Source organism: Bufo bufo, chromosome 1 (genome assembly GCF_905171765.1).
Source record: "Bufo bufo chromosome 1, aBufBuf1.1, whole genome shotgun sequence".
NCBI classification, from domain to species: domain Eukaryota; kingdom Metazoa; phylum Chordata; class Amphibia; order Anura; family Bufonidae; genus Bufo; species Bufo bufo.
Window position 1 is genome coordinate 467,049,270 of NC_053389.1, and position 13,632 is coordinate 467,062,901.

General features: G+C 41.1%; 1 protein-coding gene across 1 annotated transcript in view; it reads right to left on the bottom strand.

Annotated features, from left to right (window-relative positions):
• The window catches only part of EPYC (epiphycan), a 72,565-nt gene extending 70,580 nt beyond the window's left edge, over positions 1-1,985 (bottom strand). The window contains exon 1 of the mRNA XM_040408752.1: positions 1,774-1,985. Within this exon, the coding sequence (XP_040264686.1) occupies positions 1,774-1,932 (159 nt within the window). The 5' untranslated portion in view covers positions 1,933-1,985. The remainder of the gene's footprint in view (positions 1-1,773) is intronic.
• Positions 1,986-13,632: the final 11,647 nt, after the last annotated feature.

Below are 13,632 nucleotides of genomic sequence, written 5' to 3' on the forward strand. Positions count from 1 at the left end.
TAAAGGTCAGTCTGCCTTTTCCCGCTGAAGTACATTGCCAATCCGCCCCAGTTGATAGCATTCTTTGTGTAAGAGAATGGCCACACAGCGCGGTTGTGATGCATTTAGGAACTGTAGCATCTTATTTTCCAATAGAAGGCAATGGGAAAATAGGTTTCTGAGACAGACCTAACACTTTAGAAAATTGTGAAGACTGCACCTGATTGACCGCACATAAAGAATGTCCTGCTGCCTGCGGCCGCAGACTGCATGAGACATAGAGTCGAGTAGCCGCTTGCGGTATTTGCTTTACCACCAGTGTTATTATTTTATGTTAATTTAGAAAGCTAAAGAACCAGGAAAATTCACAGTTCAAGCAACAGTGGCAGACAAAAAATAAACCCTAAACCCTATGCATGTGGTAACCGACCGCATGCGTTTCCGTACACATGACGACCCTAAGTTTGTATACACCAATAGATTTCAGTCACTGATAAGATGGCTCCCATGTACAACTTAATTGAGAAAGAGTAGAGATTAAATTAGATGAATGTATAAATTACAAGTTTTACTGAATCTTTACCCACAAAACTACATATCAATCCACTCAGCTCCTCTTGCTTTATAACATGCTGATTGTAAATTGCATTGTATTTTATGATGATAGGTCCTCTTTAAGACCAGTCCTATGCTTAGTCACCTCCCTCATCTGTCTTCTAACCAAAATCAAAGCAAATTTTAGGAACATGTAAAAAATTCTACACACTGACAAATCATGTGGGCAAGATTATTTGTTTACTTTTCTACTATGATTTATTTCTAGGTTTGGTATTCTATTAAGAACTTTACTCTGATAGTAGAAATAAACTTTAATTAATTGTCCTATTTAAGACTATCAATGAATTAATAGGAGTTGTCAAGGACTAGAAAAAAGTGGTGAGCTGTATTTTCAAAAACAGCACAATATCTGTCCATAAATTGTTTCTGATATTGCACTAGAGATTCATTCACTTGAATATGTAATGACCGAGGCAGCTCATGAACAGACGTTGCACTGTTTCTGGCAAAAATGCAGACCCTGCTTTCTAGACCTTGAGAACCCTTGAACTCTGTCTAGCTATTTAACTCTGGTGCTTTACATATAAATGTGACTATGGTGGCATAGACATACAGTAAGATGATTACATTCCTCATGAATTTAAAAATAAAACTTGATGATATCAGTATATGCTATAGACATGTTTCACAACAAATATACTGTTCTTTTCAGTAAGCCACTGTAGGTTCATCTTTCCATAACTAGTAATAAGCATTTGAATGTCCACCTTTTAATATCAGGTTGTTTTAGTTTCAACCCTCTGCTCATTATTTTTTAATATGTGTTATCTTTGGCTGGAAGTTTTTTTTTATCAGATACAGAGCTTTAATTACACTGCCTACATCAAATGATACAATTATGTTTGCTTGCATCCACCACTAGGTGGAATTTAGAGATTTACAGCAGCTCCCTCTACTGGTGGCTGTAGGGTGAAATATTTACCACTATGACTATTCTAGGGCTTTAGAGCTCAGAAAAACAGCTCCAATCTTCAGTCTCTGGATTAAAAACACAAAATTGTGCTTTCTTTAACGTACCCTATATTTACATTTATGCAGGCAATATACTGCTAAATCTTTCTACAACATCATTTTCTCAACATCACAAGTTCTGATACTTTGCATCATTAAAAATATCATTTAAAAGCACTTTAAGCAACTTGAAAATGAAATGAATAAATGAACGAACTGAAATACCTCTCCTTGATCAATATTACTGCTTTCATCATAGTCGTAATTGCTGTACAGATCAACTTCATATGTATCTGTGTCATAGTTAACGGCATCCGTTGGAGGAGCAGCTACTGCCGCTTTAAGTATAAAAAGTACCAAGAAAATATTTGCAAACATCTTCATTCTTCAAAGCTTGAAAGTGAAACAAAAAGTATGGAAAAATTTATCTTTTTGGAAATTTGCTACCATTGCATATTTGCAAATACATATAAATTATAGTAGTTTCTAAGTAAGTAACATAAACTGAGGAGAACTATTCATTTGAGTGTAATGAGCAGAAAAATATTGTGAGAATCCCACAGACACACAGTAGCATTAATCCAATGACTTTGCTTTCTACATATAAATGAGAGTACACATAGATCTTGGATAGATGCCATAAAGTCTATAAGTCAACATCTCTAACCCAGGTAGTTGACATTTAAGGATACAGGATACTACTTAGCCCACTGTTTTTTCTGCTCCCAGGTAGAGCTTGGATTAATGGCACTGTGTATGATGCAATTAGCGAATTATCAAAACTCCCTTTTGTGAATATTAACATGAATCCAGTTAACTCTATGGGCAGTGTCCTAAGGAATTTTTGTCAATTATCCGATGCTACAATATATTTATTTAATAAAGTATCTTTTGTGCAAGTATCCATGAATAATTGTTTAATTTGGCCATGAAAGTACTACATGGACCAAGTTTTTGGGGATCTGCCATTTTACATACTTATACATAGCATTGGTATGGGAATTAGACATTACTGACACATTGCCAAATAAGTTTTAGCTTTAGAAGTTATTACTACAAATCCTTTATTTTCTTTTTTAATAGTTGATTTTTTTTTTTCAGTTTAATATTTCTTTAGTCAGTTCTTTGTTGATATGGTTACGCATCTGTGCTAGATAAACAGGGAACATATTTGCCCCATATACGCTCCTCCTGCTTGAGCAAATAAGCATGTGACATGTGGTGTCTTCTAGAATGACAGTTCTCCTTAAGATGCTAAGTGCTACATAGTCCCAGACACTTGTTCTATTCATCTACATTCCTACTACCTCTAGTCCAGAAACATTACCAATTCATGGGCCAGAATGAACTAGCACACAAACTAAATTTCAGTAACTTAAAAGAAAGAAAGCTTTTATGGAGCAGCTTTAGGCATGAGGATATGAAATTCCACTGGGAAAAGAGAGCACTACAAAGCTCTCATTCATGGCAGATTCTCAAAGATACTTTATGCAGTGCACCCATCATGAGAACTCTGCTTGGATTACCTATTTCCATTGCAAAGCAACTGAGGCTGAAATAGCAGCATCAGTATGAATTCTGCACAGTTTGAAAAAAATATAGAGAACCAGATTAAAAATCTGTAAATAAAACAATATGTAATCATAGATAAATAAATAGATATGTACTAGATAGATAGATAGATAGATAGATAGGTAGATAGATAAAAATGTCATTCATTTTTAAATATTATTTGAGAAGAAAGGTAAAAATTTACCAAAATATAAACAGCTTCCCTAATTAATATCAATTCAAAACCTTCCTAATAAATGTAACATTGCATAAAATCTAAAAGTAATGTTCAAGAAATGCCGAAATTGAATTTTAGAATTTACTGATGCAACTATTTTGTAATAACTTATTTTACATTTTAAAAGTTGCTATTACTTTTGAAAGACATTAAAAATAAGTAAAAATAATAAGATAAGAAAAATACTGAAGTAGAAAAACAATTCATATAAGAAGACAGCAAGAAGGAAACTTACCTTGGCTCCTGTTTGTTGGAATGGCAGCAGGTTAGATAGAGTACTGTGCAAGTGGGATGTGACCTAACCAATTACAAGTCATATCTCTGCCTGATGGAGGGTGGTACACTGACTTCCAAATATCAACTTGGAATTCATACCATGAGATCTCTTTCAGCTTGTGCATGTTAGAATTAGCAATATTACTGGGTTAAAAATGTGTTGTCCACTATACATTGATATTGGTTTATTAAAGCAGAAGCCTGAGCCAAGGATTTTGTTTGACTACCTTCACTGTGGCCACCTAGCTTGGGAATTTTGTATGGATGTCTTTATTTTACAGCAACATTTGAAAATAGCATGGAAGCAGCAAGATCCTGAATTCTCAGTGTTTTACATAGAAAGCTACACATAAATCTGCACAAAACGCTGAAAAGAATAATTATACAAATCCTTAAACTACCAGTCATCTAAACATCATGCAAAAAAGTCATTGTGCTGCAGTTTTGCAACTCAAGTAAGATAAGTAATGACATTTATTCAAATGAGTTGCCAGTTTGGACAATCCACATTGTAGTTCATTCTGAGTTCTGCTGTTATTGCAGAGGGAGACCCAGTGTAAGTGCACACAGTAATTATCCTGAAGTGTCAAGGCAGAGAAAAATAGAGCATTGCAGGGAGAACCTTGTGAAGTTGCCTTCCTTGATTTCTGTAATCTTTCAGAGTCCAATGATGTTGTGTTCTCCAGTTCTAATTCTAGGAATCAGAGAAAGAAAGCTTCTTAAGATAGGGCATCAATATCTGATTAGTAGGGGTATGACACCCTGCACCCTCTAATGAGCTATCTCAGAGTAGTAATGGTGCTGGTACTGCACAGCTCTATCTATTGTTTAGTGGATAAAGCTGGTTACTACTAGTGATGAGCGGCAGGGGCTGTATTCGAATTCGTAATATTTCACGAATATTTGGGCGAATATTCGTCATATTTTCGCAAATTCGAGATTATTTTCTTGATTGCGAAAAATCGGCAATGTAATATTCGCGTAATGCATGCGAAATACAGGCGTGGGTCACTTTTGCTACATTTTCCAAGCTGCTAGAAGTTTCCTGAGACTGGAGAAAATGGTTGGCACGGCAGAACATATAAAATGGCTTTATATGCAGTTAGAGTGCTCCAATATATTCGCGATTGCGCTAATCGGCACTAATGATGCGAATATTTTGGCGCAATACGTGAAACTTCACATTTTAGCAAGTCTGCATGTATGTATGGACAGCAGAACCTATTACACTACCTAACACACTGCACTGCAACAGCTACACTTTATCACTATCTAACCTACACTGACTAGCTCCCACTATCTGTATTATATATATATATATATATATATATAAGCTATCTAACTATCTATCTAATGTAGTGTGGAAAGCACAGAGTACACCAATGACACTGCTGTCTCTCTCAGAACTTCATAAAACTACAGAAAATGGCTACTGGGGAGGTTCTTATATAGTAAGGGGTGGGCAACTTTCCTATTGGTTGCTAGGGATGTTGCTAAGCTCAGACAAAGACATTGCAGCCTTCTCATTGGTCCACAAGCAAGAAGGGAGGTTACTGATGAAAAACAAATCTAGAATATTCAAAATTACGAATATATACCACTATATTCTAAATATTCGCGAATATTCGAATATTCGCGCCCAACACTAGTTACTACTCCCATTCACTGCAGTAGCCAGCTCTGTCCACTACTCAGGGGCTAGAGCTATGTAGCTCTGGTGCTGATATGTAGCGCTGGGTCTACCTCGAAACAGCTGATTAGTAGGAATGTGAGGTGTTGGCCCTAGACGATCCTAAGGATAGGTCACGGATAGACGAATCCTGGAAACCCCTTAAAGATCAGTCTTTGCAATCAACCTTTTTTATGTCAATTTTTTTTAATAGGAAAATAATACAAGAAAAGATATAACATTCATATTGAGAGAAGTGGCAGAGGAACATGAAAGCTATTATTTTTTTTAATAATCCAAATTGTTTCACTTACAATTGACAGTGGCAGGCATACTCATAAAGAACTGCAGCATACAGATACAGCCAAGCTAAACTTGATGGTTAGCAAAGAAAGGCAAGAAAATGTTAACTGACTTTTTAATGGATTTCAATGTTTTGTGTCACAAGATAACCGAGATGACACAGTGACATGTTTTATCAGAGTCAATTTTAGCTCTGCTACATCTGTATTTAAAATGTAACTGCCTAATGGGTGGTGGGAGGGAAGAGGGGTGTCTGCCCAAGGCTAAACGGATAAAAAAACATGGAGTTGAAAGACAGATGTTCAGGTATTTGAGCCTTAACCACTTCAGCTCCCCTAGCTTAAACACCCTTAATGACCAGACCACTTTTTACAATTCTGCACTACACTACTTTCACCGTTTATTGCTCGGTCATGCAACTTACCACCCAAATGAATTTTACCTCCTTTTCTTCTCACTAATAGAGCTTTCATTTGGTGGTATTTCATTGCTACTGACATTTTTACTTTTTTTGTTATTAATCGAAATTTAACTAAATTTTTGCAAAAAAATGACATTTTTCACTTTCAGTTGTAAATTTTTTTTTAAAAAAAGACATCTATATATAAATTGTTCTCTAAATTTATTGTTCTACATGTCTTTGATAAAAAAAAAATGTTTGGGTAAAAAAAAAATGGTTTGGGTAAAAGTTATAGCGTTTACAAACTATGGTACAAAAATGTGAATTTCCGCTTTTTGAAGCAGCTCTGACTTTCTAAGCACCTGTCATGTTTCCTGAGGTTCTACAATGCCCAGACAGTAGAAAAACCCCACAAATAACCCCATTTCGGAAAGTAGACACCCTAAGGTATTCGCTGATGGACATAGTGAGTTCTTAGAACTTTTTATTTTTTGTCACAAGTTAGCGGAAAATGATGATTTTTTTTTTCCTTACAAAGTCTCATATTCCACTAACTTGTGACAAAAAATAAAAACTTCCATGAACTCACTATGCCCATCACGAAATACCTTGGGGTGTCTTCTTTCCAAAATGGGGTCACTTGTGGGGTAGTTATACTGCCCTGGCATTTTAGGGGCCCTAATGTGTGGGAAGGAGTTTGAAATCAAAATGTGTAAAAAATGCCCTGTGAAATCCTAAAGGTGCTCTTTGGAATGTGGGCCCCTTTGCCCACCTAGGCTGCAAAAAAGTGTCACACATGTGGTATCGCCGTACTCAGGAGAAGTTGGGCAATGTGTTTTGGGGTGTCATTTTACATATACCCATGCTGGGTGAGATAAATATCTCGGTCAAATTCCAACTTCGTATAAAAAAATTGGAAAAGTTGTCTTTTGCCGAGATATTTCTCTCACCCAGCATGGGTATATTTAAAAAGACACCCCAAAACACATTGCCCTACTTCTTTTGAGTACGGCGATACCAGATGTGTGACACTTTTTTGCAGCCTAGGTGGGCAAATGGGCCCACATTCCAAAGAGCACCTTTCGGATTTCACAGGGCATTTTTTACACATTTTGATTTCAAACTACTTCTCACACATTAGGGCCCCTAAAATGCCATGGCCGTATAACTACCCCACAAGTGACCCCATTTTGGAAAGAAGACACCCCAAGGTATTTCGTGATGGGCATAGTGAGTTCATGGAAGTTTTTATTTTTTGTCACAAGTTAGTGGAATATGAGACTTTGTAAGAAAAAAAAAATAGAAAAAATCATCATTTTCCGCTAACTTGTGACAAAAAAATAATAATTCTAGGAACTCGCCATGCCCCTCACGGAATACCTTGGGGTGTCTTCTTTCCAAAATGGGGTCACTTGTGGGGTAGTTATACTGCCCTGGCATTTTAGGGGCCCTAATGTGTGAGAAGTAGTTTGAAATCAAAATGTGTAAAAAATGCCCTGTGAAATCCAAAAGGTGCTCTTTGGAATGTGGGCCCATTTGTCCACCTAGGCTGCAAAAAAGTGTCACACATCTGGTATCACCGTACTCAGAAGAAGTAGGGGCAATGTGTTTTGGGGTGTCTTTTTACATATACCCATGCTGGGTGAGAGAAATATCTCGGCAAAAGACAACTTTTCCCATTTTTTTATACAAAGTTGGCATTTGACCGAGATATTTATCTCACCCAGCATGGGTATATGTAAAATGACACCCCAAAACACATTGCCCAACTTCTCCTGAGTACGGCGATGCCACATGTGTGACACTTTTTTGCAGCCTAGGTGGGCAAAGGGGTCCAAATTCCTTTTAGAAGGGCATTTTTTGACATTTGGATTCCAGACTTCTTCTCACGCTTTAGTGCCCCTAAAATGCCAGGGCAGTATAAATACCCCACATGTGACCCCATTTTGGAAAGAAGACACCCCAAGGTATTCAATGAGGGGCATGTCGAGTCCATAAAAAAAAAATTTTGGCACAGGTTAGCGGAAATTGTTTTTTTTTTTTTCTCACAAAGTCTCCCTTTCCGCTAACTTGGGACAAAAGTTTCAATCTTTCATGGACTCAATATGCCCCTCAGCGAATACCTTGGGGTGTCTTCTTTCCAAAATGGGGTCATTTGTGGGGTGTTTGTACTGCCCTGGCATTTGAGGGTCTCCACAATCATTACATGTATGGCCAGCATTAGGAGTTTCTGCTATTCTCCTTATATTGAGCATACGGGTAATGAGATTTTTTTTTTTCGTTCAGCCTCTGGGCTGAAAGAAAAAATGAACGGCACAGATTTCTTCATTCGCATCGATCAATGTCGATGAAAAAAACTCTGCCAAAAAAAAGGAGGGGAAAGGCGTCTGCCAGGACATAGGAGCTCCGCCCAACATCCAAACCCACTTAGCCCGTATGCCCTGGCAAACCCGATTTCTCCATTCACATCAATCGATGTGGATGAATAAATCATTGCCGGGATTTTTTTATATTTTTTTTATATACAAAGAGTTTGCCAAAGCATATGAACACCGCCGCCCCCTCAGCTCATAAGCCTCGGCAAACGTATCTTTTACTGCAGAGGAGAAATCTCGTCTTGCAGCGCCGCATACACCGACTTTTGTGTAATCTGACAGCAGCGCAATGCTTCTGTCAGAATGCACATCAGTGCTGCAGCTAGTCGATCGGTTGGTCCACCTGGAAGGTAAAAAAAACCCGAAAAAACCAGGCCGCAACGCAATAAATTTATTAACTTTATAATAACATTTGAACGGAACATATAAACTTTATTCAACTTTTTGAACAGAACGTTAACTTTTTTGCTTACCGGTGATTTATTTTTTATTTTTTTACCTTTATAGGACAAACCTTTCCTTCCCCATGGGACAATGTGCAAAGCGCAAATCGCCCAAAGATGTGGCGAAATACATTATGCACTTTGAGTGAAAGGGCCCTAATAGCCCTGTGTGCCTGTCCTGTGAGATGCAATCCCTATGCTAAGTGTACCTGTGTGTGGTACTTCCGGAAACACTCCCCTAAGCATAGGGCAGGGTGGTCAGGGCAGTCAGGACAGAAATAGCGGGAGTCACGCCTTATTCCACTCCTGCTACAGACACAACATCTTTTTCGGGGTGACAGTTGGGTTGAGGCCATTGAAGTCCACCCCTTCCATGTGAAGGTTATAGTCGTGGACTGAGAGGGGCTTTTCAATGACACTGGTTGCCCGTTCTATTTGTATTGTCGTGTCTGCGTGAATGGAGGAGAGCATGTAAACGTCACGCTTGTCTCTCCATTTCACCACGAGCAGTTCTTCGTTACACAAGGCAGCCCTCTCCCCCCTTGCAAGACGGGTGGTAACGAGCTGTTGGGGGAAGCCCCGGCGACTAGGTCGCTCGGTGCCACAGCAGCCAATCTGTTCTAGGAACAAATGCCTGAAGAGGGGCACACTTGTGTAAAAATTTTCCACATAAAGATGGTACCCCTTGCCAAATAAGGGTGACACCAAGTCCCACACTGTCTTCCGGCTCCAGGGTCTGATCTTTACACTCATAGATCCGAAATTTGTGGGTATAGCCTGTGGCCCTTTCACAGAGCTTATACAATTTGACCCCATACCGGGCGCGCTTGCTTGGGATGTATTGTTTGAAGCCAAGGCGCCCGGTAAAATGTATAAGGGACTCATCTACGCAGATGTTTTGCTCAGGGGTATACAAATCTGCAAATTTGTTGTTGAAGTGGTCTATGAGGGGCCGAATTTTGTGAAGCCGGTCAAAAGCTGGGTGGCCTCTGGGACGAGAGGTGCTGTTGTCGCTAAAGTGCAGGAAACGCAGGATGGTCTCAAATCGTGTCCTGGACATAGCAGCAGAGAACATGGGCATGTGATGAATTGGGTTCGTGGACCAATATGACCGCAATTCATGCTTTTTGGTTAGACCCATGTTGAGGAGAAGGCCCAGAAAAATTGTAATTTCGGAAACTTGGACGGGTTTCCACCGGAAAGACTGGGCAGAAATGCTTCCCGGGTTGGCGGCTATAAATTGAGTGGCATACCGATTTGTTTCTGCCACGACTAAGTCCAAGAGCTCCGCAGTCAAGAACAGCTCAAAAAATCCCAGTGCCGAACCGATCTGAGCTGTCTCAACCCGAACTCCAGACTGGGTGGTGAAAGGGGGAACTATTGGTGCGGCTGAAGTTGGGGACTGCCAATCAGGGTTTGCCAGCACCTCAGGGACTCTAGGGGCTCTACGGGCCTGTCTGTGCGGGGGCTGCGACGGGGTAACTTTTGCACTTGCCACCGTACCAGCTTCAACTGCCCTTCTGGTGCTCGCCACTTCACCATGTTGTACGGCAGTGCTGGTACTAGGTCCAGGATGGGCTGCGCTGCTGGTGTATGCCTCACCACGTAATCCAACAGCGCCAGCCCCACTCTGCTGCCCTTGAAGTGGATCCTGCGCAACCTGTGGTCTAGCAACACGGGGTCGGGTACACCTGGTGCTATCAGGGACCTCAACCTCCTCGTCCGAACTTTGGGTCAGACTGCCACTGCTTTCTATAGGTTCATATTCTGACCCGCTAGATTCGTCAGATGAGGGTTCCCATTCCTCATCCGACTGGGTCAGAATCCTGTAGGCCTCTTCAGAAGAATACCCCTTGTTTGCCATTTGGTCAAATAAATTTAGGGGGTATTCCCTTAGACTACCCAAGAAAAAAAGCAAGCCTGTCTTACAAATGGGAGGCTAGCGAAGTACCGGAGGCCGCTGCGATTGATAAAAAATATCAAAACTGATATTTTTATCGCCGCAGCGCTTGTAAAGTGATTGTGCAGTGATCAAAAAAAATTATAATTTTTGTCACTGCGGCGGGGCGGGCGTGGGTGAACGCACGTGTGGGCGACCGATCAGGCCTGCGTTTTGGGTGGAGGGCGAACTAAGGTGACACTAATACTATTATAGATCTGACTGTGATCAGTTCTGATCACTTACAGATATTATAAAAGTACAAAAGGTGATTAGCGATACGCTAATCAGCGAATCAGTGACTGCGGTGCGGTGGGCTGGGCGCTAAATGATTGCTAACTACCTAACCAAGGGGCCTAAACTATCCTAAAACTATCAGTCAATACCAGTGGGAAAAAAAGTGACAGTTTACACTGATCACTTTTTTCCCTTTCACTAGGTGATTGACAGGGGCGATCAAGGGGTGATCAAGGGGTTAATTGGGGTGATGGGGGGTGATCTGGGGCTAAGTGTAGTGTTTGGTGGCTACTCACTGTGATGTGTGCTCCTCTGCTGGGACCAACCGACGAAAAGGACCAGCAGAGGAGCACAGAAGCCATTTAACACCTTATATTTATAAATATAAGGTGTTATATGGCTTGTGATTCGTTTTTTTGAAAATCTCTGGCAGGCTGGTGACGAAATTGTCCTTTAACTTTTGCCGGCCCGCAATGTGCATGCGCGGGCCGGCTCTGACCAAAATCTCGCGTCTCGCGAGATGACGCACGGATGCGTCCAGGAGGAATGAATCGACCGCCGCGAGGACGCATCCGTGCATTAGGCAGTCGGGAAGCAGTTAAAGGGGTTGGCCACCATAGGTATAAAAACAAATAAAGTGCCCCAGACAATAACTAAAGCCAAGACCGAGATATTTAGCATAGAATGCTCCCATTAATGAGAGGCTGTGTGGGTGGAGCAGCTGCAAAGTGAAAGTAAAAATCCCAGCATGCATCCCTGGCCAACTGTGATACCATAGTAACAACAGCACCTTAGGTGTCATTTCATCAGTGCTTTAGCATACCTCCCAACTTTAGAATAGAAGGAAGAGGGACACTACGTGCCTAAGGCTACTTTAACAGTCGTGTTACCATAATATAACCGCATGCATCAGTCATGAACGGATCCGTTTGTATTATGTCTTCTATAACCATGATGCATCCGTCTTGAACGCCATTAAAAGTCAATGGGGGACAGATCCGTTTTCTATTGTGCCAGAGATAATGGATCCATCCCCATTGAATTACATTGTGTGTCCGCCTCCAAAGCAGAATGGAGACTGATTGGAGGCAAACTGATGCATTCTGAGGGGATCATTTTCCATTCAGAATGCATTAAGGCAAAACTGATTCATTTTGGACATACCTCCCCCGTACCAGGTCCGCCTCTGAAATCCGGGACTGTCCTGCCGGATAATGGAAGGAGGTATGGCTTTAGGCCTCATGCACAAGACCAAAGCCTGCCTGTGTATTGTGGTCCGCGAACAGGGGGTTTGTAATATACAGGCACCAGCCGTGTGCGCACCATATCAAGTGAATGGGTCTGAAATCCAAAAGATACTGTGTGGTGCGGAATGGAAGCACAGATCGGAAAACTATGGAGTGCATCCATGGGTTTTCTGTCCATGCCTCCGCACCGCGAAAAAGTACTGTCGGATGCAGATTGCAGACCCCACTTAAGTGAATGGGTTCACGTCTGCAGACAGTGGACACACTGTCGGTGCCCATGCATTGCACATTGCAATGCATACACACATATATATATATATATATATATATATATACAGCTGCAAGAAAAAGTATGTGAACCCTTTGGAATGATATGGATTTCTGCACAAATTGGTCATAAAATCTGATCTGATCTTCATCTAAGTCACAACAATAGACAATCACAGTCTGCTTAAACTAATAAAACAACACGGAATTAAATGTTACCATGTTTTTATTGAACACACCATGTAAACATTCACAGTGCAGGTGGAAAAAGTATTTGAACCCCTAGACCATATGTTAAGGAAGGTATTAATGGCTTTCTGCTGAAGCTAAGAGATACACATGAAGAGAATTTCACACCGAAGTCGAATTTCCTCACGCTTCGTGGTAACAAATCACATTTTTTCCTAAAATGGCTGCTGCAAATGTTAGGACATGGAGCATAGAACTCTGGGAATGAGGGATCACCCACAATGCCATGCATGCAGCCAATTAGCAGCCAGCCAGCCCCTGTGATGTCACAGCCCTATAAATAGCCTCAACCATCTTGGATTCAGCCATTTTCCACTGTACTTAGTGCAGGTGAAGATGTGACAGGCTCTAGGTGGAGTGCTAGCAAAGACTTTATTGTGCTGAAAAAACTACCGTATTTTTCGCCCCATAAGACGCACTTTTTCTCCCCCCAAAATGGGGGGGAAATGCCCTTGCGTCTTATGGGGCGAATGCTGGCAGTTTTACATCGCTGGCTGCGATGTATGCGAGAGCGGAGGGAGGGACTGGGAGGAGGAGCTGGGGGCCGGCAATAGCGGTGGGGCGGTGCAGTCAGTGTACTATAGCCCCGCCGCTCCGGTATACTAATATAAAATGTCTTATTCAATTTATATTTATTACACATGCCCCCTCACTCCTAATAGTACCTTACATCCTAACCGCATCAGTAGAATGCAGGCAGGCCGGGCGGCAGCGTAACTCCCTGATGTCACGTGCCAGCACCGCCTACTTTATGAATGAAGCACGCGGCGCAGGCAAGTGACGTCAGTGAGTGACGCGCCGGCCGCCCGGCCTGCCTGGGTTGTACTGAAGTGGTTAGGATGTACGGTACTATTAAGAGTTGGGGGGAATGTGTAATAACTTTTAATTGA